We start from the raw sequence: 25,896 nt of genomic DNA, 5'->3' as shown, positions 1-25,896 counted from the left end.
GTGTGTTGTGACTGGCCCAACTATACACCGTTTAATCAGTAACCTGCTATTGATAGTTAAGGAATACGTCCCCAAGGGCACCCTATTCCCTATATCGTGCACAACTTTTGACCAGAGTTCTATGGTCCCTAGTCAAAAGTAGTGCACTAAATATGGAATATGGTGCTATTTGGGATGCACACAAGATAAGACTTACACTTTCATGCATTTGAGTCTCATGGTGGACTAAATGGTTGAAATGTAGGATATTGTTCTACTTTTCTACTTTCACATATGAAATATATAAATGGTCAAAAGAATACAATGCCTTTTTGGAGAGTTGCCAAAGCATCTGTTGTGTGTGTGTGTGTGCGCGTGCGTGCAGGTTTATGATTAGGCTGAGTGATGTCATCAGTTCCCAGTACACAGACCAGGTGAGTCAGTGTATTGAGATATTTACTTCTCTCTCTAGCCTGACTTCCATGTGAGGTCATTACTGTTGTCACAGCTTCACTTTATTTTCCAGATTGACTCTGAATGATGTGTGTTTCTGTTCCAGTGGTACACTCTGAATGATGTGTGTTTCTGTTCCAGTGGTACACTCTGAATGATGTGTGTTTCTGTTCCAGTGGTACACTCTGAATGATGTGTGTTTCTGTTTCAGTGGTACACTCTGAATGATGTGTGTTTCTGTTTCAGTGGTACACTCTGAATGATGTGTGTTTCTGTTCCAGTGGTACACTCTGAATGATGTGTGTTTCTGTTCCAGTGGTACACTCTGAATGATGTGAAGTCAGGTCGTGTTCACCTGGTACTGGAGTGGGTACCAACAGTATCACAACCAGACAGACTGGATCAGGTAAGTTATATTCTTCCAGTTTCAGTTTCTTCTGCCTCCCCATCTCTCTCTTTCCCTGTTATTGTCTTTTCTTTCACAGAGTTTGATTTAACCCTCTCTTGCCTCCCCCTATTGCTCTCTCTCATACAATCATCCTATGACATATTCATACTGTTTACATAAGAAGGAAGTCTTCCTGCATCCAGAATGCAGTTGACTCAAATTACATAACTCATATGAGGCTTTTGTATTTGTATTTATTAGGGATCCCCCCCACCCCACTTAACAATTAAATAGCACAGCATTAGGTTGAAAGATGTCATTTTAACTCTTTTCTCCCCATGTTCCAGGTGCTGCAGCTGCAGTCTCTCCAGTCCTACCAGAACAAGGCTGTTCCCTCTGCTGCTCTGCTCTTCGTCTACATGGACAGAGCCCACTCACTGCCTGTGAGTCACCATAAACCTCTTCACCTCAGACACTGTGCCACTTTGAACGTTTGAACTCTGACTATGCGTTGTTGTCTAGTTTTGCAGCTGTGATATGGGTTATGCACAGATGTTGATGGTTTATTTTGTCTAGTTGTTCACAATCAGTGTTTGGTTTTGACTGTTGTATTGTGTGGTCTCTGTGTGTTTCTAGTTGAAAAAGAGTGGGAAGGAGCCAAAGGCTGGAGCTGAGCTTGTTCTGGGGGAGACAACATATAGAACCAAGGTGAGATTCTCATCTCACAAGATCATGCTTGTAATTTGTCTTAGATTGACCAAATAACATCTCCTTTCCCTATCTCCTCGATCTCTCTGAAGGTGTGTGATCGCACCAACTCTCCCCAGTGGGATGAGGCTTTCTACTTCCTGGTTCATGATCCCAAAGAAGAGATGCTCATAGTGAAGGTGAGAGGTTGTTTATTTGTGATTGCAAGCACTTTGCTTCCTGTTTTATTACTGATTTAAAACACAATACGATTTCTTTATTGTCCACCCATGTTTAAGTGTTGTTCAAGTCAGCACATCAGTGTTAATCTTGTCAACAATAACTATGACGAAAAACGACCTATTTTTTCCTGACTAAAACTAAACTCAGCAAAAAAAGAAACGTTCTCTCACTGTCAACTGTTTATTTTCAGCAAACTTAACATGTGTAAATATTTGTATGAACATAAGATTCAACAACTGAGACATAAACTGAACAAGTTCCACTGACATGTGACTAACAGAAATGGAATAGGGAGGGGGGGGTCAAAATCAAAAGTAACAGTCAGTATCAGGTGTGGCCACCAGCTGCATTAAGTACTGCAGTGCATCTCCTCCTCATGGACTGCACCAGATTTGCCAGTTCTTTATGTGAGATGTTACCCCACTCTTCCACCAAGGCACCTGCAAGTTTCCAGACATTTTGGGGGGGGAATGGCCCTAGCCCTCACCCTCCGATCCAACAGGTCCCAGACGTGCTGAATGGGATTGAGATCCGGGCTCTTCGCTGGCCATGGCAGAACACTGACATTCCTGTCTTGCAGGAAATCACACACAGAACGAGCAGTATGGCTGGTGGCATTGTCATGCTGGAGGGTCATGTCAGGATGAGCCTGCAGGAAGGGTACCACATGAGGGAGGAGGATGTATTCTCTGTAACGCGCAGCATTGAGATTGCCTGCAATGACAACAAGCTCAGTCCGATGATGCTGTTACACACCGCCCCAGACCATGACGGACCCTCCACCTCCAAATTGATCCCACTCCAGAGTACAGGCCTCGGTGTAACGCTCAATCCTTCGACGATAAACGCGAATCCGACCATCACCCCTGGTGAGACAAAACCGCGACTTCTCAGTGAAGAGCACTTTTTGCCAGTCCTGTCTGGTCCAGCGACGGTGGGTTTGTGCCCATAGGCGGCGTTGTTGCCGGTGATGTCTGGTGAGGACCTGCCTTACAACAGGCCTACAAGCCCTCAGTCCAGCCTCTCTCAGCCTATTGCAGACAGTCTGAGCACTGATGGAGGAATTGTGCATTCCTGGTGTAACTCGGGCAGTTGTTGCCATCCTGTACCTGTCTCGCAGGTGTGATGTTCGGATGTACCGGTCCTGTGCAGGTGTTGTTACACGTGGTCTGCCACTGCGAGGACGATCAGCTGTCTGTCCTGTCTCCCTGTAGCGCTGTCTTTGGCGTCTCACAGTACGGACATTGCAATTTATTGCCCTGGCCACATCTGCAGTCCTCATGCCTCCTTGCAGCGTGCCTAAGGCACGTTCACACAGATGAGCAGGGACCCTGGGCATCTTTCTTTTTGTGTTTTTCAGAGTCAGTAGAAAGGCCTCTTTAATGTCCTAAGTTTTCATGACTGTGACCTTAATAGTCTACTGTCTGTAAGCTGTTAGTGTCTTAACGACCGTTCCACATGTGCATGTTCATTAATTGTTTATGGTTCATTGAACAAGCATGGGAAACAGTGTTTAAACCCTTTACAATGAACATCTGTTTAATTATTTGTATTTTTACGAATTATCTTTGAAAGACAAGAGTCCTGAAAAGGGGACGTTTCATTTTTTGCTGAGTTTATGACGATAACAAGCCGAGATACCCTGGAAAACTATTACAAATTACTTTTCATGAGACTGACATTTTATTTCACATGACATTTGGACCGCAGCACGAGAGAGAGAAAGATGATGGTAGAGAAATAAACATTACATTCTCTGGCAACAGCTCAGGTGGACAATCCTGCTGTCAGCATGACAATTGCACGCTCCCTAAAAACTTAAGATCTGTGGCATTGTGTTTTGTGACAAAACTGCACATTTTAGAGTGGCCTTTTATTGTCCCCAGCACAAGATGCACCTGTGTAATGATCATGCTGTTTAATCAGCTTCTTGATATGCCACACCTGTCTGGTGGATGGATTATCTTGGCAAAGGAGAAATGCTCACTAACAGGGATGTAAACAAATTTGAGAGAAATATAAGGTTTTTGTGTGTATGGGAAACTGTTGGGATCTTTTATTTCAGCTCATGAAATATAGGACCAACGCTTTGCATGTTGCGTTTGTATTTTGTTCCGTATAGTTGAGGTTTGATTCAAGTCAAGTTTTCTTTCATTGGCAGAATTGACATCTTTCAGTTGCACAGTCCTATGGGAAAAATAATATTAGGAGTCAAATTTTTGTCTCATCAGACCACATAATCTTTTGCCTTATCTCAGTCTTTCACGTGCCTTTTTGCAAACTGCAGGTGTGCGGTCATGTGCCTTTTTCTCAGGAGTGGCTTCCTTCTGGCCACTCTCCCATAAAGCTCAGATTGGTGAAATGCTGTAGAGACTTGTCCTTCTGGCAGGTTCTCCCATCTCAGCCAAGGAATTCTGTAGTTCTTTCAGAGTGGTCATTAGGTTCTTGGTCACCTCCCTGGCAAGATACTGACTATTACTTTTGATTTTGACCCCCCCTCCCTATTCCATTTCTGTTAGTCACATGTCTGTGGAACTTGTTCAGTTTATGTCGCAGTTGTTGAATCTTATGTTCATACAAATATTTACACATGTTAAGTTTGCTGAAAATAAACACAGTTGACAGTGAGAGAACGTTTCTTTTTTTGCTGAATTTAGTTTTAGTCAGGAAAAATAGGTTGTTTTTCGTCATAGTTATTGTTGATCAGTTTGGTTGGACGGCCAGCTCTAGGCATAGGCAGAGTCTGGGTAGTTCCATATTTTTTCCATTACCCAATGATGGATGCACCTGAGCTCAGTTTGGAGGGTGTGAATACTTATGTAAATTAGATATATCTGTATTTCATTTTCAATAAATTTGCTAACAAATTTGCTAACATTTCTAAAAACATGGGGATAGTAGGCCTAGTTGAACAAGGCTATCTGAATGTGCACATGATGGAAGTTAGTGGTAGCCTAAATATTCATTATGTAGTAGAAAAAAAATGCACTGACTATTCTGTGACTAAAATGGCTGTGACTAAAACGAGACAAAAATGGTCCAGTTTTAGTTGACTGATAACTGAAACTAACAAAGGATGAAATGACTAAAATGTGAGCATACTGCACCATGTTACAGATTGAGAAACTAAAGTATGTCTATTGTCAATGGCCCATCTCTCTACATGCAGCTCTCCAGTGCTTGGGATCAGGCAATGGGCTCTCTGGTAGTACCAGTCAGAGAGCTGCTTTCAGAACCAGATCTGGTCCTGGATCAGTGGCTGAGTCTGGATGGAGCCTCACCTGACAGTCAGATTCTACTGAGGGCTGAACTCAAGGTGAGACACACACACACACACACACACTTCTATATCCTCAATTGTTTTTCTGTTGAAATGACTACTTACGAAATGTATCTTTCAACAGATTCTGGACTCTAAAATGGTGGACCTGATAGGTCATGGAATTCTTCCGTGTGCTGCAGGAAACTGTGGGCAGGTGAAGCTGTCTCTCTCCTATGCCTCAAAGAAGAAGAAACTGACCATCACAGTCCACGCCTGCAGGTTTGCGTCTGAGTGTCTGCATCATTCATATCTCCACCATGTCATATAGCAAGAGCCCAGAGTTAGTTAGGTGCCATGATGGTCAGCAAAAACTACTGCCCCTTACATATAGCATAGCTTTAAACTCATTGCTAAAGAAGGGGTCCCTTCCTGTAATGATATCCCTATCATACATTTTCAAAAGAATCCTCATACTGTACCGCTTTCTCTTACCTTACCAATTGTCAACACTTTTTAAGGCCATGGATCATATGTTATGTGTATAGGGATCTGGAGTCGTCCAGTAAAGACGGTCTAGACACCTACGTCTCCCTCATGCTGCTGCCAGACAAAAACAAGGCCACCAAGAGGAAGACAAGCATCAAGAAGAGAGACCTCAACCCAGAGTATAATGAAAGGTGTGTGATGTTATCAGCATTGGCGTGTGTGTCAGGGTTTCCGTTAGGAAAATGTGGTGCCCGACAAGCGACTGGGAAGATTTTAATTTATCGGACATTTGAGAAATTGACCGTTCATCGATATGCATTGGGTGCATATCCCAGGGCGTCCACTCTCGCAGCCAGCGCCATCAATAAACAATGGATATTGGCCAAATGAGCCACATTTACATGTCCTTAAAAACAGCCTGTAACAAATTGCCAAAACACAATTCCTTGTGTTTCAATGTGTAGCATATACAAACTATATAGCCTATTGTTTTATTCGTTTTTACTTTCCTAAAACAATAATTGTCCACCTCACAGTTCAGCTGTACGATATAGAGATAAATATGCCAGCGGCATGCTACGACACCGACATGCTTTTCTTTATCCTTGTCAGATAGGCTACTGCGTCTGCTATACAGATATAGGCGTACAGAAAGACGCTAATTCGTAAATTTTCTATCAGAATATTTTTCATAAAGATAAGCATTATGTTGTTAGATTATAGGAGTAAAACTGGTAGGCCTAAAACATTCTTCATCACCAAGATCAAGATCAACGGTCGAAGTCAGTTGGAGCGCCAGTACACACTGCCTTCATATCATAGGTCTGCAGTATAACAGGCTAATAGCCACACCAAACCTTGACAAAAGTTTCTAAACTTTATTAGGGTAAAATAAATAGTAAGTCAAGCAATTGTTTACAAGGAAAATACGAGCAGGATATTATACAGTTGGAACTTAATTTGGTCAAAGAAAATGGCTCAACAGAATGAAGCAAAACACTTGCTGTCACGCTCTGACCATAGAGAGCCTGTTTTTTCTCTATGTTGGTTAGGTCGGGGTGTGACTAGGGTGGGTATCTAGGTTGTTCTGTTTCTATGTTGGCCTGGTATGGTTCCCAATCAGAGGCAGCTGTTTATAGTTGTCTCTAATTGGGGATCATATTTAGGCAGCCATTTCCCCACTGTGGGATCTTGTTTCTGTGTAGTTGCCTATGAGCACTGATTGAGCTTCACGTATCGTTTATTCTTTATTGTTTTGTGCGTTTCACTTAAATTAAATATGTGGAACCCAGATCACGCTGCACATTGGTCCGAGTATGCTTCCAGTTCGTACGACGAGCGTGACACTTGCAAACTGGTTTAAACCTTCTAAAAAATGTTGAAACGTTTATATTGCAGAAATTACCAAGAAAGGCTAGTGCCTAATGATATCTATTTTACAACAGGCCTATTAATAACCATCTTAAACTAAATATAGAGCACACAATTAAAAAGATAGATCAAACAATTTATCCAATGAAAACGTGTTTTGTATATTTAAAGAATTGGTTTAGATAGTAAATAGGCCTACAATAATAAAAATGTAATTTTAAAAAAGTTTCAAATTGCATCCTACCTGCATAGTGAATTGCACAGTAGCCTGCATTTGGACACACCAACGTTCTTCTCATTTTTATCCACTACAACAAGGACTTTCCCCTTGTAGGCTTTTCACTATAGGCATACTCTCTAACTTTTGTTTTACTTCAATGAAAAAGGCCTTCATCTTTGCAATCAACAGTAACCCAAGGCTTCTCTCTCGCTGTCTCCTCAGCAGCGCTCATGTAAGGCAACGTGCAAGGAGTGAGAGAATAGTGCTGAGAACAGTGCCTTGAGAATGTATTATGTGACAGCCTGAGTTGAAAATGGATTACATTGAGATATGTTGTCACTGGCCTAAGAACAATAACCCATAATGTCAAAGTGGAATTATGTTTTTCGAAATTTTTGTAATTAATTAAAAATGAAAAGCTGAATTGTCTTGAGTCCATAAGTACTCAACCCCTTTGTTATGGCAAGACTAAATACGTTCAGGAGTAAAAATGTGCTTAACAAGTCATAATAAGTTGCGTGGACTCACTCTGTGTGCAATAACAGTGTTTAACATGATTTTTGAATGACTACCAATGTACCCCACACATATAATTATTTTTACATTTTACATTTACGTCATTTAGCAGACGCTTTTATCCAGAGCGACTTACAAATTGGTGCATTCACCTTATGATATCCAGTGGAACAACCACTTTACAATAGTACATCTATATCTTTTTCTTTTTTGGGGGGGGGTTAGAAGGATTACTTTATCCTATCCCAGGTATTCCTTAAAGAGGTGGGGTTTCAGGTGTCTCCGGAAGGTGGTGATTGACTCCGCTGTCCTGGCGTCGTGAGGGAGTTTGTTCCACCATTGGGGTGCCAGAGCAGCGAACAGTTTTGTATTATCTGTAAGGTCCCTCTGTTGAGCAGTTATTTTCAAACACAGATTCAACCACAAAGACCAGGGAGGTTTTCCAATGCCTCGCAAAGAAGGGCACCTATTGGTAGATTACAAAAAAAACATTGAATAGCCCTTTGAGCATTGTGAAGTTATTAATAACACTTTGGATGGTGTATCAATACACTCAGTCACTACAAAGATACCTGCCTCCTTTCTAACTCAGTTGCCGGAGAGGATGGAAACCGCTCAGGGATTTCACAATAAGGTCAATGGTGACTTTAAAACAGTTACAATGGCTGTGATAGAAAAAAACTGAGAATGGATAAACATTGTAGTTACTCCACAAAACTAACCTAAGTGACAGTGAAAAGAAGGAAGCCTGTACAGAATACAAATATTCAAAAACATGCATCCTGTTTGCAATAAGATACTAAAGTAAACTGCAAAAAACTTGGCAAAGAAATTAAGTTTATGTCCTAAATCGAAAGCGGTATGTTTGGGGCAAATCCAACACAACACATCACTGAGTACCACTTTTCATATGTCCAAGCATGGTGGTGGCTTGATCATGTTATGGGTGTGCTTGTCATCGGCAAGGACTAGGGATTTTTTTATGATAAAACAAAACGGAATAGAGCTAAGCACAGGCAAAATCCTAGAGGAAAACCTGGTTCACTCTGCTTTCCAACAGACACTGGGAGACAAATTCACCTTTCAGCAGGACAATAACCTAATACAAGGCCAAATATACCCTGGAGTTGCTTACCAAGATGACATTGAATGTTCCTGAGTGGTCTAGTTACAGTTTTGACTTAAATCGTCTTGAAACTCTATGGCAAGACTTGAAAATGGCTGTCTAGCAATGACAGACAGACCAAGTTGACAGAGCTTAACTTCTATGGGCTACGTGGGACGCTAGCGTCTGCAGGACACAGCCAGTGAAATATCAGGGCGGCAAATTCAAAAACAACAACAAAATGTCATAATTCAACTTTCTCAAACATACAAACTATTTTACACCATTTTAAAGATACACTTCTCCTTGATGTAACCACATTGTCTGATTTCAAAAAGGCTTTACAGCGAAAGCAAAACATTAGATTATGTTAGGAGAGTACATAGACAAAAATAATCACACAGCCATTTTCCAAGCAAGGACATGTGTCAATAAAACCCAAAACACAGCTAAATGAAGCACTAACCTTTGACGATCTTCATCAGATGACACTCCTAGGACATTATGCTACACAATACATGTATGTTTTGTTCGATAAAGTTCATATTTATATCCAAAAACAGCATTTTACATTGGCGCGTGATGTTCAGAAAATGTATTCCCACCAAAACTTCCAGTGAATGTGCACATCAATTTACAAAAATACTCATCATAAACGTTGACAAAATATATAACAATTATTTAAAGAATTATAGGTAGACTACTCCTGGATGCAACCACTTTGTCAGATTTTAAAATAGCTTTACGGAGAAAGCACATTTTTCAATAATCTGATTACAAAGCTCAGCCATCACAGAGAGCTATACAGACACCCGCCAAGTTCGAGGCAACCTAAACTCAGAATTAGTATTAGAAATATTCCCTTACCTTTGCTGATCTTCATCAGAATGCACTCCCAGGACTGCTACTTCCACAAGAAATGTTGTTATTGTTCGAAATAATACATATTTATGTCCAAATACCTCCGTTTTGTTCGTGCGTTCAGAGCAAAGACATAACGCGCGAGCGCGGTACCAGAGACGAAAAGTCTAAATGTTCCATTACTGTACTTAGAAGCATGTCAAACGCTGTTTAAAATCAATCTTTATGGTATTTTTAACGTAAAATTGTGTTAATATTCCAACCGGACAATAGCGTATTCATTCAAGGAGAAAAAGAAGGAACGGCGCGCTCGCGTGACCACGCATATCCAATCCCTTTGTCCACAGGCAGTCCACTCAGTAACTGAGCTCCTATTATCTGCCCAGTAACAGGTGAAGGCTGAAACAACTTTCTGAAGGCTTATGGAAGCCTTAGGAAGTGCAACGTAACCCCACAGATACTGTCGTTTCGAAAGGGACTAGAAAGAATAACTACAATTCTCAGATCCTCCACTTCCTGGTTGACTTTTTCTCCGGTTTTTGCCTGCCATATGAGTTCTGTTATACTCACAGACACCATTCAAACAGTTTTAGAAACTTCAGAGTGTTTTCTATCCAAATCTACTAATAATATGCATATTCTAGTTTCTAGGCCAGAGTAGTAACCTGTTTAAATTGTGTACGTTTTTCATCCGGCCGTGAAAATACTGCCCCCTAGCCCAGACAGGTTAAAGAACTTTTAAAATAATAATTTGCAAAGCTCTTACACTTATCCTGAAAGATTCACAGCTGTAATCGCTGCCAATGGTGATTGTAACATGTATTGACTCAGGAGGTTGAATACTTACCTAACCAAGATATATTAGTGTTTTATTTTTCATAAATTTTAACATTTGTAAAAAACGTTTCTTCCACTTTGACATTAGTTTTTTTGTGTAGATTGTTGACAAAAATTTTTTTTACAATTAAATCAATTTTAATCTAACTTTGTAACACAGAATGCAGCCCTCTACCATTTTATTAATTGGCTTTTCATTTATTTTATCTGCCAAAAGCCGTTAATTACCAGCTAACGGTAACCCTGGTGTGTGTGTGTGTGTTGATCCTCGTGGGTACTGGAAATCCCCAAAAGGATAGTAAACCAAGGAAGATTCTCTCGCGTGGGGACATTTCCCAGGTCCCCACGAGGACAAAGGCTATTTTATGATTAGGGGTCATGTTTAGGGAAAATAGGATTTTGAATGCAAATCAATTTTAGGTCCCCACAATGATTGTGTGTGCACAACTCAACAGAGTCATTTGAACCTGTGGCGGCAGAATGTAACTGTATTTTCCTCCTGTCTCTCTGTGTAGGTTTGAGTTTGAGCTGTCTGTGGAGGAGGCCAGGCGCAGGCATCTGAGTGTGTCGGTGAAGAACAGCAAAGCCTCCTTCAGGAGCAGCGATCTCATTGGACAGGTCAGCCTGGACTTGGATTACTGCTTCTGCTATTATGGCTATACTATACTCATCATACTGTACTATACTGATCATACTGTACTATATCAGCTGGGTAATTTTGGAGTGAACATGGGTGTCTACTTTTTACAAGCAATGCTCACCTTTCTCACCTGGTGCAGATGATGCTTCTGTTCCACTCAAGCAATATCATGACAGTATTATGTAAATACCACTTGTTTAGAATGGTGTATACTAATACATATTAACACCAAACTGTCTTTTTCAGGTGCAGATAGAGCTGGCTCAGATTGACCTGGCCTCAGGGGTCACAGAATGGTGAGTAGTAGCCATAAAACAGAAAGTGAGTGACAAGTGCCTAGATTCAATTCGGAATGGGGAAGATCTGAAATAGAAATTGAAAGGCAATGTTTCCACGTTTGTGGAGACTGCAGTCACGGTAAACACTGCATATGTCGGCTCAATCAGAAATGACCTTTAAATATAAATCACGCTATTACGCAGATCTTCCGCGCTCCGGATTTAATTTAGCCCTTAAGGTTGGTTGACCGAAATTTGTACATTTGTACTGTTATTATGTTTGCATCTTCTCATTGGAGATCAACTATTTAATCCTCCTCTCCCCCAGGTTTGACTTGAAAGAGGAAGCTGAATAGTGGATCTGTCTGCAGCTGTCATACCTGTTATACCACAGGGTTAAAGTTCACCTCTACAGCCTAACTCACGCTGATGCCTTCCCCCACCTACCTACCACTGCTGCAGCCTTCCCTGTCCTATCACCTGTCTGCCTGTTAATGTCTATCTCTAAATATCCACATATCAATATTATCACTAAAGACAGGGCTCAATTGGTCAGAACCTGGATTGAACCAGGAGAAAGTCTGTATTATATAGTTTAAGCTGAAGTTTATACCTAGTATTAATAGTTATTAAGTAATAGTTATGAAGGTCAAAATGTGTATATACTTATGAAAAGGTTGAAGGTTATACCTGCATACTTTAAGAACTGATGAGGGTTATACCTGTTTATGAAGGTTACTTTTGAAGTTTACATTAATAACTTGTTAGGGATATTTGAAGATCATATGAAGGTTATGTACGTTAAAGGTTAATGTACTAATGAACGATAGCTACATGCATTTATCTTGTTTAAGTAATATCAGTAAAGAAGGAGTTCATATTATCAAGGTAAAGAGACTCTTGCCTGATCCAGGAAGTGAATAGGGACCAGCATGCGTTGTCAGTATACGGTATCAGATTGCTTACAAGTTATTTGATAATACCAAAGTAACAATCATTTTGGAAGATATATCAGGGAATCCCATTATGTATTATGGAATGTTTGCTGTGGAATATTGTTAAGTATGTTAATACTAATAGAAGGATAATGAGGAAGTAACATTTTAAGTATAGTATGAGTCCTTGCGTATTCAGAGAGAGCGAGCGAGAGAGAAAAATCAGGTCCGGGACATGGTAGCACGTCCGGTGAACAGTACACTTTAACCCAAATCCTTTACTCAGTGTCTAGTCAGGAACCTCCCTTATTAAAAGAGCATCGATTTTACTTTGCCTTATGTTATCACAGAGACTTCTATAGTATATACTGTACCAATGATATAAACAGTACTGCCATCCATGCATTATCCATGTGAAATTCAGCCAATTATCAAAGTCACTCTGATGATACAGATTACAGATACTGACCAGTGAGGTTCAAAAGTGTGTCATGGAGTGTTACCAGTTATTAATTTCTAACTAATACAAAAAAAGTATTTATCTGTTGCCATTTTTATTTTATGTCATATTGTTGATGCATTCCATTCCATTTTGCGACATCATATATTTTTGTTTGCACTTAAGACATTTTACTTGCCCTTGTGTTACTACGCTGCTTTGTGTTTTACATTTGTTTTGATGTGAATCTTTTTTTTTTTACAGCAGTCAAATATTTTTTTAACACATTACAATTGTGCATCCATTCATCCTTTCTAGCAGGGTTGTGCTCAATTCAGAATTGAAGGAATGCCTCAAATTCCAATAAAATGTGTGAATTTTAATTGAAGTAGTAAACAGGATATATTCTTTGGTACCTGGAAGTGTGACTGTCAGATTCAATTCAACTTATGTTTTATGACTGAGTAGAATGTCTTTCAATTGCACTGAATTCAATTAAAATCTGAAAAGTAAGATGATCATAAAATCAGTGTGCATCGTGGCAGTCAAATATACAGTTTTTGCACCCAAAAAATGATTTGTGGTCTTATCTATCATACATATGAGTATTTTATAACTGTTGCAGTCTTACTATCATGATAACGATCAGCGGTAACTACAGAACCAATCTGCAGCCCTGAGAAGTGAACCTGGACCGCAAGAACCTGGTAAGTCAACTTGCAGCATCAAAAATACCTTTTCTGTAAAATTGCCTTTGTCAAGGTGTCCCCCTCCTCTCCGACCTAGTAGCTAACTGGAAATGCAGGGTTAGTCACATGACACTAGGCAAAAAAAAAAGACATGCCACCGTTAGGCACACCTGGCATGGCAAGCGCGGGAACCTAGCTAACTAAAATAATAGACTAGCCTGCTAGCATAGCAGTGAATAAGCCACCCCCCTAACTAGCTATGTCAAACATGAGGCCCCTGTATGTTTGACAGCACAATACTTTATATTTTTGGGGGGGGGGACAAACTCAATATACTTTGAAATGCTGAAAGCCAGATCGAAACAGTAGAAATTATAATGGACCTACATTCATACAGTTTGACTGTGACCAGCTCGCTAATAATCCACAAAATGAAAGCTAGACAGTCAGGGAGCATCGGAAATTAGTGGACAATTCTTTACAAATTTGGAAGGAAACTAAATTACACATTATGCAGCATATTTAGTTTAGGGACAAAGTAAACTAAATATAATTCAATTCAAATGATTTGTTTACAGGTCCACAACATTTTGCAATTGTTTTTTTTCTTCAGTAAATGTCAAATACAGCACGTCACTGAAAAGGTTTTAAACATTCTACCAACACCTCCAAGTACATTAGATCAAGTTTGCCATTGCTATTTCCTATAGAATCTGCCTTAACCTAATTCCAATAGGTCTACTTCCAAAGTATACAGCAAATAAGGGCATTATTGTCACAGTACCATCAGGAAGTATTCACACACACACACCTTGACTTTGTCCACATTTTGATGTTACAGCCTGAATGTAAAATTTGTGTCACTGGCCTACACCTTATGTCAAAGTGGAATTATGTTTTTAGAAATGTTTACAAATTCATTTAAAATGAAAAGCTGAAATGTCTTCAGTCAACAAGTATTCAAGCCCTTTGTTATGGCAAGCCTAAATAAAGAGTAAATATTTAGTTAACAAGTCACATAATAAGTTGTATGGACTCACTCTGTGTGCAATAATAGTGTTTAACGTGATTTTGAATGACTACCTCATCTCTGTACCCCACACATACAATTATCTGTAAGGTCCCTCAGTCGAGCAGTACATTTCTAACACAGATTCAACCACAAAGGCAAGGGAGCTTTTCCAATGCCTCGCAAAGGGCTGTTAGTATTGGTAGATTGGTTAAAAAAATAAAAATAATCCCTTTGAGCATAGTGAAGTTATTAATTACCCTTTGGATGATGTATCAATACACCCAGTCACTACAAAGATACATGCCTCCTTCCTAACTCAGTAGCCGGAGTGGAAGGGAACCGCTCAGGGATTTCACCATGAGGCCAATAGTAAAACAGTTAGAGTTTGGTGGCTGTAATAGGAGAAAACTGTGGATGGATCAACAACATTGCAGTTACTTCACAATAGTAACCTAATTGACAGAGTGAAAAGAAGGAAGCCTGTACAGAATATAAATATTCCAAAACATCCATCCTATTTGCAATAAGGGACTAAAGTATAACTGCTAAAAATGTGGCAAAGAAATGAACTTTATATAGTGGCGTGTATTCATGGATGCCAAGGGAAGCCAGGCTTCCCCCAAGAACTGGCAAATCCCCAAACAATCCATATACAGTACATTCGGAAAGTATACACACCCCTTGACTTTTCCCACATTTTGTAACGTTACAGCCTTATTCTAAAATTGTTTTTTTTAAATTCCCTCATCAATCTACACACAATAGAGGATTGGGGCGATAGGTAGCCTAGTGGTTAGAGCGTTGGGCAGTAACCGAAAGGTTGCTGGATCGAATCCCTGAGCTGACAAGGTAAAAATCTGTCGTTCTGCCCCAGAACAAGGCAGTTAACCCACTGTTCCCTGGTAGGCTGTCATTGTAAATAACAATTTGTTCTTAACTGACTTGCCTAGTTAAATAAATAATCACATAATGACATAGCAAAAACAGGTTTTTCGACATTTCTGCAAATGTGTTCAAAATTTCAAACTGATATCAAATTTTTTGTGCCTTCAGAAAGTATTCAGACCCCATGACTTTTCCCACATTTTGTTGAGTTACAGCCTTATTCTAAAATTGGTTAAATGATGTTTTTTTTCACTCTTCAATGTACACACAATACCCCATATCTGAAATAATCACATTTACATAAGTATTTAGACCCTTTACTCAGTACTTTGTTGAATCACCTTTGGCAGCCTAGAGTTTTCTAGGTTTTGAATACAAGCTTGGCACACCTGTATTTGGGAAGTTTCTCTGATTTTTCTCTGTAGATCCTCTCAAGCTATGTCAGGTTGGATGGGGAGCATTGCTGTACAGCTAATTTCTGGTCTCTCCAGAGATGTTCGATCGGGTTTAAGCCCAAGCTCTGGCTGGGCCACTCAAGGATATTCAGAGGCTTGTCCCGAAGCCATTCCTGCGTGGTGGTGGCTGTGTTCTTAGGGTCGTTGTCCTGTTGGAAACTGAACCGTCACCCCAATCTGAGGTCCTGAGCACTCTGGAGCAGGTTTTCATCAAGGACCTCTATGTACTTTGCTCCGGACTAGTCTACCAATCCCTGCCGCTGAAAAACATCCCCAGAGTATGATGCTGCCACCACCATGCTTCACTGTAGGGATGGTGCCAGGTTTTTTTCCCAGACGTGACGCATGGCATTCAGGCCAAAAAGGTCGTTCAATCTTGGTTTCATCAGACCAGAGAATCTTATTTCTCATGTTCTGAGAGTCTTTAGGTGCCTTTTGGCAAACTCCAAGCAGACTGTCATGTGACTTTTACTGAGGAGTGGCTTTTGTCTGGCCACTCTACCATAAAGGCCAAATTGGTGGAGTGCTACAGAGATGTCCTTCTGGAAGGTTCTCCCATCTCCACAGAGGAACTCTAGAGCTCTGAGTTCTGTCAGAGTTACCATCAGGTTCTTGGTCACCTCCCTGAGCAACGCCCTTCTCCCCCGATTGCTCAGTTTGGACGGTCGGCTAGCTCTAGGAAGAGTCTTGGTGGTTTCAAACTTTTTCCATTTAAGAATGATGGAGGCCACTGTGTTCTTGGGGACCTTCAACGCTGCCTTAATATGGTCTTTTACAAAATGGGGCAATCTTCAGTATACCAACCCTACCTTGTCACAACACAACTGATTGGCTCAAACGAATTAAGGAAAGAAATTCTACAAATTCACTTTTAACAAGGCACACCTGTTAATTGAAATGCATTCCAGGTGACTACAGTACCTCATGAAGCTGGTTTAGAGAATTCTTAAGAGTGTGCAAAGCTGTCATCAAGGAAAAGGGTGGCTACTTTGAATAATCTAAAATATATTTCGATTTGTTTAACACTTTTTTGTTTACTACATGATTCCATATGTGTTATTTCATAGTGTTGATGTCTTCACTATTATTCTACAATGTAGAAAATAGTAAAAATAAAGATAAACCCTTGAATGAGTAGGTCTGTCCAAACTTTTGACTGGTACTGTACATATTTGTGTGCGTGTGGATGAGTGTATATCTGTAACCAAAAGTAACATATCATACTCATTTGAGTGTCCCGGATTTATATTTACTATGCTACGTCTAGTTTTGAGACCAGGCTTCAGGGTGGCATGCCGAATTTCTTCAGCCCCTTGATCAGCGGCATTGCGCAAAATGGTACACAGTATTATCTGGATGTGTGCAACAAACGTTCAACATTCACCTTCTGCTACCATTTCTATCAAGCCGTCTAGCATACAATTGAATGCATACATTTGATAAATCCAAAAGGTTTGCACCACACAGAACGCACTGCAACGCAATACTGCAAACGCAGCGTTCCATTGGACATTAATGTACACTACATGGCCAAAAGTAGGTAGGCACCCTTTCAGATGAGTGGATTTGGCTATTTCAGCCACACCCGTTGCTGACAGGTGTATAAAATCAGACACACAACCATCCAATCTCCGAAGGAAACATTGGCAGTAGAATGGCCTTACTGAAGAGCTCAGTAACTTTCAACGTGGCACCATCATAGGATGCAACCTTTCCAACAAGTCAGTTCTTCAAATTTCTGCCCAGCTAGAGCTGCCCCGGTCAACTGTAACTGCTGTTATTGTGAAGTGGAAACGTCTAGGAGCAACAATGGCTCAGCCGCAAAGTGGTACAGTAGGGCACACAAGCTTACAGAATGGGACCACCAAGTGCTGAAGCACGTAAAAATCGTCTGTCCTCAATTGCAACACTCACAACCGAGTTCCAACCTGCCTCTGGAAGCAACGTCAGCACAATTTTAAAATGTTTTATTTAACCTTTATTTAACTAGGCAAGTCAGTTAAGAACATATTCTTATTTACAATGACGCCCTACACTATCTAAACGCAATGGCGCTATAGATGTGATCGAGGCATTAGGAAATAGAGACGCTGTTGCGCCCTCTTGACAAGAGTGGTGGTGTGTTGCTCCATGTCAAGTTCTCAGTGATGTGGACACAAAGGAACTTAAAACTGCTGACTCTACTGCAGTCCTGTTGATGTGGATCGGGGCATGAAGTCAACAATCAACTCCTTTGTTTTCAAAAATCAACAACCCGGAGAGATTGTTGTCCTGACACCACAATGCCAGTTCACTTCACCTCCTCCCTATGGGCTGACTCGTCATTGTTGGTTATCAGGCCTACAAACGTGGTGTCGTCAGCAAACTTGATGATGGAGTTGGGGACGTGCAAAGCCAAACAGTAGTGAGTGAACAGGAAGTACAACAGAGGGCTGAAGACACAGGACTTGATCAATGTTCCCTCTAAGCTGCGTCCCGCCCGAGACTGGTGCGCAGCGCCCCGGGACTGCCACGCAGAAATATCTGCCCACTGAGAGAAGCATGAGATTATACTTCATTCAACTTTCTAGAGCGGTGGTCATCAACCAGTCGATCGCAAGGCATTCCTAGTCGATTGCCAAACATTTCTGTAAAAACTTCAAAGATAAAGCCTTGTGTTCCTATTTTCATTTGTCTTAGGCTGTTGGCAGTAGGTGCAACCGATTCAGCTGCCCTGTGCGCCGGGTAGGCAAACTGTTGCCATTTTGGACCATTGCATGTGTCTGAAGGTCCAAAATTTGCCTTCCCAGTGCCCCCAGAGAGCAAATGAAGTGCACTATAGGCTTACTGCTGGCCAATCGGATGGCTCAGATAACCATGTCTGCAGTAATGTAGCAGGCATAAAAGAAAGCTACATCAAAGTAGATATTGTGAAAAACCATGACTAAAGAAAAGCTGTCAACAAGTACAGCAAAGAGATGCTGTTTTTATGACTGAGTTCATGTTTAAGTTCTTACTCAGCACTGTCAACACTTAGTATTCAACACTTTTATAAGCCATAAAATGCACTTTCTTCTTATTTCCACTCAGTGCTACAACAATCCCTGTAGCAGTAATGAATGAGTAGGAAAGTGTATCTATAGGCATTGTTATTATTAGTGGCTTGGATCTTTTTTTATCATCAAGGAATATTTCACTTTCTCTGCTCATAGGAGTAACAACATGAATTTGTCCATAAGGTAAAAATAACGCGGTGCGACTTGATTTTTTTTAATGGCCAGAACAACTTAAAGCGGGTACAGCCTCAGTGTTCACAGTAAATGCATGCTGGAAGTTGCACAGAATTTTCACAACATTCCAGTTTGCAGCAGACCTGAAATTCAGCAGACCTGAAATTTGCTCAGTGCCAATTTATTTTTGTGAGGGAACATTGGATGTGATGTCTCCTTCCATATAACCATGGCATTCGACCAGTGGCTGTCTGTTTAATATTCACAGTGGAAGCTACCAGGAAGTGGAAGTGTGCATTTGCTATGGTCTTTATGTCCATCATAAAAATGTACACTTTTCAGATTCTGCACATTCTAGACTGGATTTAAGCCAGTCCACTGATATGTCCTCAGCACTCCTGGTGGGTTCCACGGTTCAAGGAAGGGTGTTATCACCACCAGCTAAGGCATGAACCATCCCTAGGAAAAACAAACACATCACAGAGAGTAAGACATCATACTGTACTTTTGAGGCACATGAATAACAAGACATTGAGAATGCTGAGCAGATTGACGGTAACTCGCAGTAGCCAAGGGAGACAATCTGATTCTGAAACAGTCTATGAACCTGTTGTCGATATGAAATGGCCAGCTAGCTAGTGGTGTGCACTAGTAGTGTTCAGTTAGTAACTTCACTTGCTCTGAGACCTATAAAAAGCCAGCGATTTTGTGGAGCGATAGGTAAAGAGGTTTCATGGGTAGGGCGGTGGAGGTCATGAAATTTTGTCAGCCAGTTATTGTCATGGAAAAGATTGCCGGTCTCATGGCAATTGACCGTTAATTAATATAAACATGTATAGCATCTCTAGGCCACTGATACGTCTTCGGAACGTCTACATTGTAAAAGGTAAAAAAATATATACATTTAATATACACCATCACAATAAATCCATGATTTATTTTAGGCAGGTCTAAAGAAACATTATGATATGAAGAACATGTATTTCAGAAGAACAGAATATGAGTTGCCCTACTGCATGTTATTTGGCTATGCGCCATGCCATTTGCTGAAGGTTTGTTAATTTAACAGAGAAGATATACTAATCAGTCCTGTGCCATTATTTTATATTCTATAGTAAGAAGAATATAAATTGAACTTTTAAATATTTGTTCCCATTCTGGAGCGAGTACGCATATGAAGTGGCTTTGTTGAGCGTAAAAGTGATCATTTGAAACAGGTCCTATACGCTAGATTTAGAGTTATTTGGCAACTTTACTTGTGAATGATACAAACCTTAGAATGTCTTTGAAATCCAAACATATCTGAGCTGCATGGTGCGACTATAGGCTATTGATGATTTGAGAAAGACGCAAAAAAAGCTTGTGCTCTGTTCCTTGCCTCAGGCTACACACACTGTTCTCTCATCAAATGTGATCATACACTACATGACCAAAAGTATGTGGACACCTGCTTGTCGAACATCTCATTCCAAAATCATGGGCATTAATATGGAGTTGGTCCCCCCATTTGCTGCTATAACAGCCTCCACTCTTCTGGGAAGGCTTTCCACTAGATATTGGAACATTTCTGCGGGGACTTGCTTCCATTCAGCCACAAGAGCATTAGTGAGTTCGGGCACTGATGTTGGGCGATTAGGCCTGGCTCACAGTCGGCGTTGCAATTCATCCCAAAGGTGTTCGATGGGGTCGAGGTCAGGGCTCTCTGCAGGCCAGTCAAGTTCTTCCACACCGATCTCAACAAACCATTTCTGTGTGGACCTCGCTTTGTGCGCGGGAGCATTGTCATGCTGAAACAGGAAAGGGCCTTCCCCAAACTGTTGCCACAAATTGTCTAGAATGTCATTGTATACTCTAGCGATAAGATGTACCTTCACTGGAACTACGGGGCCTAGCCCAAATCATGAAAAACAGCCCCAGACCATTATTCCTCCACCAAACTTTAGTTGTCACTATGCATTGGGGAAGGTAGCGTTGTCCTAAGGCATCCGCCAAACTCAGATTAATCTGTCAGACGGTGAAGCGTAATTCATCACTTAAGAGAACGCGTTTCCACTGCTCCAGAGTCCAATGGCGGCGAGCTTTACACCAGTCCAGCCGACGCTTGAAATTGTGCATGGTGATCTTCGGCTTGTGTGCAGCTGCTCGGCCATGGAAACCCATTTCATGAAGCTCCCGACAAACAGGTCCTGTGCTGATGTTGCTTCCAGTGACAGTTTGGAACTTACGCACTACAACACTCAGTGGTCCCATTCTGTGAGCTTTTGTGACCTACCACTTCGCGGCTGAGCCGTTATTGTGAAGTGGAAGCGTCTAATTCTGAGTTTAGGTTGTCCCAAACTTGGTGGGTGTCAAATTAGCTAGCCGTGATGGCCGAGATATGTACTCAGAATATTGCAAAATGTGCTTTCGCCAAAAAGCTATTTTAAAATCGGACATAGCGATTGCATAAAGAAATTCTGTATCTATAATTCTTAAAATAATTGTTAATTTAGTAAATTCACCGGAAGTTTTCGGTGGGTATGCTAGTTCTGAACATCACATGCTAATGTAAAAAGCTGTTTTTTTATATAAATATGAACTTGATTGAACAAAACATGCATGTATTGTATAACATAATGTCCTAGGAGTGTCATCTGATGAAGATCAAAGGTTAGTGCTGCATTTAGCTGTGTTTTGGGTATTTGAGATGCATGCTAGTTGCTTGGAAATGGCTGTGTGGTTTTTTGTGTCTATGTACTCTCCAAACATAATCTAATGTTTTGCTTTCGATGTAAAGCCTTTTGGAAATCGGACAACGTGGTTCGATTCAGGAGAAGTGTATCTATAAAATGGTGTAAAATAGTCCTATGTTTGAGAACTTTGAATTATGACATTTTGTGGTTTTAAATTTGGCGCTCTGATTTGTCACTGGCAGTTGAATAGTGTGGGACGATTTCGTCCCATCTCCCCTAGAGAGGTTAACTGCCTTGCCAAGTAAAATAAAGGTAAAAAAATTATATATAATTTAAATCCAGACAACAGAAGTATCGCGCTTTGAACTTCAGAGGAGAGAGACCATCAAAGAACTTTGAATTATGACATTTTGTGGTTTTAAATTTGGCGCTCTGATTTGTCACTGGCTGTTGAATAGTGTGGGATGATTTCGTCCCATCTCCCCTAGAGAGGTTAACTGCCTTGCCAAGTAAAATAAAGGTAAAAAAATTATATATAATTTAAATCCAGACAACAGAAGTATCGCGCTTTGAACTTCAGAGGAGAGAGACCATCACCTCGTCACCCCATCATCTCAGGGGTGACGATGGATGTTCAGGTTGAATACCTGAAGAGAATTCCATTTGTAGTTGGTACCTGGCGCCTGACCCACTAGGTGAATAGAGAAAAGGAATAGTCCGTCATTTCTCAATAGAGAGCACCTACTGTACCTACGCATGTAAAGCTAGGTTATTTAAGATATGCTGTAAGAGCTTTCATACACAAATCACAGAAGTGTAAACATTTTAAAGGATTTGGCCATGTTTCAAGTGTGTGTAGTCAGAGTATACTGAAGGACGGCGTGTAGAAGGTCAACGGTTTTGCAATTGTAGTGGGGACCATGATCCCAAGTTCCTGGAGTGCCCTGTAAGGGTGAAGGAGATTGAGGTGGCCCAGCAGATCGCCTATGTATGGAAATGTTTTGTACCGTCTCAACAGAAGTAAATTAATTTGACTAGATTTAGCCAGTCGATGTACCATTAGCCAAAAGTTGACTAATGCGTTAGCTATTCTTTTTGCCTCAATCACACTAGAACTCAATCAAACCGCTATGCCCTCAGATGAACCAACAAACAGGCAAAGCATAAATACAGGCTCTGACGCTCGTCAGATGTGGCAGGGCTTGCAAACTATTACAGACTACGAAGGGAAGCACAGCCGCGAGCTGCCCAGTGACATGAGCCTACCAGACGAGCTAATTCACTTCTATACTCGATTCAAGGCTGTCACGTCCTGACCAGTAGAGGGGGTAGTTGGGTCAGGACGTGGCAGAAGGGAGTGTGTGTTTTTTATTGTTTCATTGATTTTGGCCGTGTGACTTCCAATCAGGCACAGCTGTAGAGGGTTGTGGTTGATTGGGAGTCACACATAAGTTGCCTACGTTTCCTTTGTGTTTCGTGGGTAATTGTTCTTGTCATTGTGGTTGCACCTGACAGGACTGTGTTGGCTGTCAGTTTTTGTTGTTTTTGTAAATTGCATAGTGTTCGTGAAATTAAATATGACGAACCCTAACTCCGCCGCATTTTGGTCCACTTCTTCCTCAGACAGCCGTTACAGAATTACCCACCAAACCAGGACCAAGCGGCGGAAGAGGAAGGAGCAGCAAGAGTACAGCGTGATGGACCAATGGACTTGGGAACAGATCCTGGACGGAGAGGGACCATGGACTCAGGCTGGGGATTATCGCCTCCCTCAGTGGGAGATTGAAGCGGCAAGAGCGGAGAGGCGCTATTACGAGGAGAGAGAGCGCAACGAGCGCGAGAGGCAGCCCCAATAATTTTTTTGGTGGGGGCACACGGGACAGTCGGTGGAGCTGAGGTTGGAACCAGAGCCAGTAAGGATGACATTGGAGGTGAGCGAGGGATATGAGGCAGAGACTGTGATGGGGTTAATGGGGAAATTAGGAGAGAGAGAGATGAGAGAGCTGCTAGTGTGGTGCATAAAGTACGGCATTCGCCCTAATGAGCGTGTCGTGGGAATGATGTCACCTGAGGCAGCTCTCCATACTCGTCCTGAGGTGCGTGCTGGTTGTCTGGTAAAGACTGTGCCTGCGCCCAGAAACAGGCCTCCTGCATGTCTTCCCAGCCCTGCACGTCCTGTGCCTACGCCCAGAACCAAGCCTCCTGCATGTCTTCCCATCCTGGTCAAGCCCGTGCCTCCTCCACGGACCAGTACTCCAGTGGGTCTCCCTATCCTGGTCAAGCCCGTGTCTCCAGTGGGTCTCCCTATCCTGGTCAAGCCCGTGTCTCCTCCACGGACCAGTCCTCCAGTGGATCTCCCTATCCTGGTCAAGCCCGTGCCTCCTCCACGGACCAGTCCTCCAGTGGGTCTCTCCACCCTGGTCTCTCCTGTGCCACCTCCTCAAACCAGGCCTCCAGCGGGTCTTCCCAGACTGGTCAGTCCAGGGCCTGCGCCCAGAGCCAGGCCTCCGTTATGTCTCCCCAGCCTGGTGAATCCTGAGCCAGAGCTGCCAGAGTGGCCAGACTGCCCGGTTCTGCCAGAGTGGCCAGACTGCCCGGTTCTGCCAGAGTGGCCCGACTGCCCGGATCTGCCAGAGGTGCCCGCCTGCCCGGATCTGCCAGGGTGCCATGCCTGCCCTCCGGCCCAGCCCGAGTGGCCCTCCTGCCCTCCGGTCCAGCCCGAGTGGCCCTCCTGCCCTCCGGTCCAGCCGAGTGGCCCTCCTGCCCTCCGGTCCAGCCCGAGTGGCCCTCCTGCCCTCCGGTCCAGCCCGAGTGGCCCTCCTGTCCTCCGGCCCAGCCCGAGTGGCCCGCATGTCTTCCGGCCCAGCCCGAGTGGCCCGCATGTCTTCCGACCCAGCCAGAGTGGTCCGTCTGCCAGGGTCAGCCCGAGTGGCCCGTCTGCCCGGCGCAGCTATCGGCGCCAACAAAGTGGGCGACGCCGAAGGTGGAGCGAGGTCCACGTCCTGCACCTGAGCCACCTCCAGGATAGGTGGGTTGGGGAGGGAGGGTGTAGCACAGTGCCGTCGGTGACGGCAGCCACCCTCCCTTCCCTCCCTTATTGTTTAGGGATTATTTTTTGTTGGGGTATTGGGGATTTTCTTGTGTTTTCTTTTTTTAGGTGCATCCCGGGGTCTGCACCTTGAGGGGGGGGTACTGTCACGTCCTGACCAGTAGAGGGGGTAGTTGGGTCAGGACGTGCAGTTGTTTTTGTAAATTGCATAGTGTTCGTGAAATTAAATATGACGAAACCTAACTCCGCCGCATTTTGGTCCACTTCTTCCTCAGACAGCCGTTACAAAGGCAAGTAACACTGAAACATGTATGAGAGCATCAGCTGTTCTGGACGACTGTGTGATCACGCTCTCCATAGCCGATGTGAGTAAAACTTTTAAACAGGTCAACATTCATAAGGCCACAGGGCCAAATGGATTACAAGGACATGTACTGACTGCATGAGCTGACCAACTGGCAAGTGTCTTCACTGATATTTTCAACCTAACCCTGTCCGCGTCTGTAATACCAACATGTTTCAAGCAGACCACCATAGTGCCTGCGCCCAAGAATACTAAGGTAACCTGCCTAAATGACTACTGACCCGTAGCACTCACATCTGTAGCCATAAAGTGCTTTGAAAGACTGGTCATGGCTCAGATCAACGCCATTATCCCAGAAGCCCTAGACCCACTCCAATTTGCATAACGCCCCAACAGATCCACAGATGATGCAATCTCTATTGCACTCCATACTGCCCTTTCCCACCTGGACAAAAGGAACACCTATGTGAGAATGCTATTCATTGACAACAGTTCAGCGTTCAACACCATAGTGCCTTCAAAGCTCATCAATAAGCTAAGGACCCTGGGACTAAACACCTCCCTCTGCAACCGGATCCTGGACTTCCTGACGGGCCGCCCCAGGTGGTAAGGGTAGGTAACAACACATCTGCCATGCTGATCCTCGACACAGGGGCCCCTCAGGGGTGTGTACTCAGTCCCCTCCTGTATTCCCTGTTCACTCATGACTGCACGGCCAGGCATGACTCCAACACTATCATTAAGTTTGCCGATGACACAACAGTGGTAGGCCTGATCACCGAGAACGACGAGACAGCCTATAGGGAGGAGGTCAGAGACCTGGCCGTGTGGTGCCAGGACAACAATCTCTCCCTCAATGTGATCAAGACAAAGGAGATGATTGTGGACTACAGGAAAAAGAGGACTGAGCATGCCCCCATT

At 42.5% G+C, this 25,896-nt stretch overlaps 1 protein-coding gene across 4 annotated transcripts in view; it reads left to right on the top strand.

The window, feature by feature from the left end:
* Positions 1-13,274, top strand: part of LOC115150497 (uncharacterized) — a 78,221-nt gene extending 64,947 nt beyond the window's left edge. For all 4 annotated transcript variants that reach the window (XM_029693862.1, XM_029693861.1, XM_029693860.1 and 1 more), the window contains 11 exons: positions 365-413; positions 749-838; positions 1,168-1,263; positions 1,457-1,528; positions 1,621-1,707; positions 4,920-5,066; positions 5,155-5,291; positions 5,558-5,689; positions 10,924-11,026; positions 11,295-11,344; positions 11,655-13,274. In XM_029693862.1, coding sequence (XP_029549722.1) covers positions 365-413; positions 749-838; positions 1,168-1,263; positions 1,457-1,528; positions 1,621-1,707; positions 4,920-5,066; positions 5,155-5,291; positions 5,558-5,689; positions 10,924-11,026; positions 11,295-11,344; positions 11,655-11,682 — 991 coding nt within the window. In that variant the 3' untranslated portion in view covers positions 11,683-13,274. The remainder of the gene's footprint in view (positions 1-364; positions 414-748; positions 839-1,167; positions 1,264-1,456; positions 1,529-1,620; positions 1,708-4,919; positions 5,067-5,154; positions 5,292-5,557; positions 5,690-10,923; positions 11,027-11,294; positions 11,345-11,654) is intronic.
* Positions 13,275-25,896: the final 12,622 nt, after the last annotated feature.

Source organism: Salmo trutta, chromosome 16 (assembly GCF_901001165.1).
Source record: "Salmo trutta chromosome 16, fSalTru1.1, whole genome shotgun sequence".
NCBI lineage: Eukaryota > Metazoa > Chordata > Actinopteri > Salmoniformes > Salmonidae > Salmo > Salmo trutta.
This window is presented reverse-complemented; position numbering and strand designations above follow the sequence as displayed.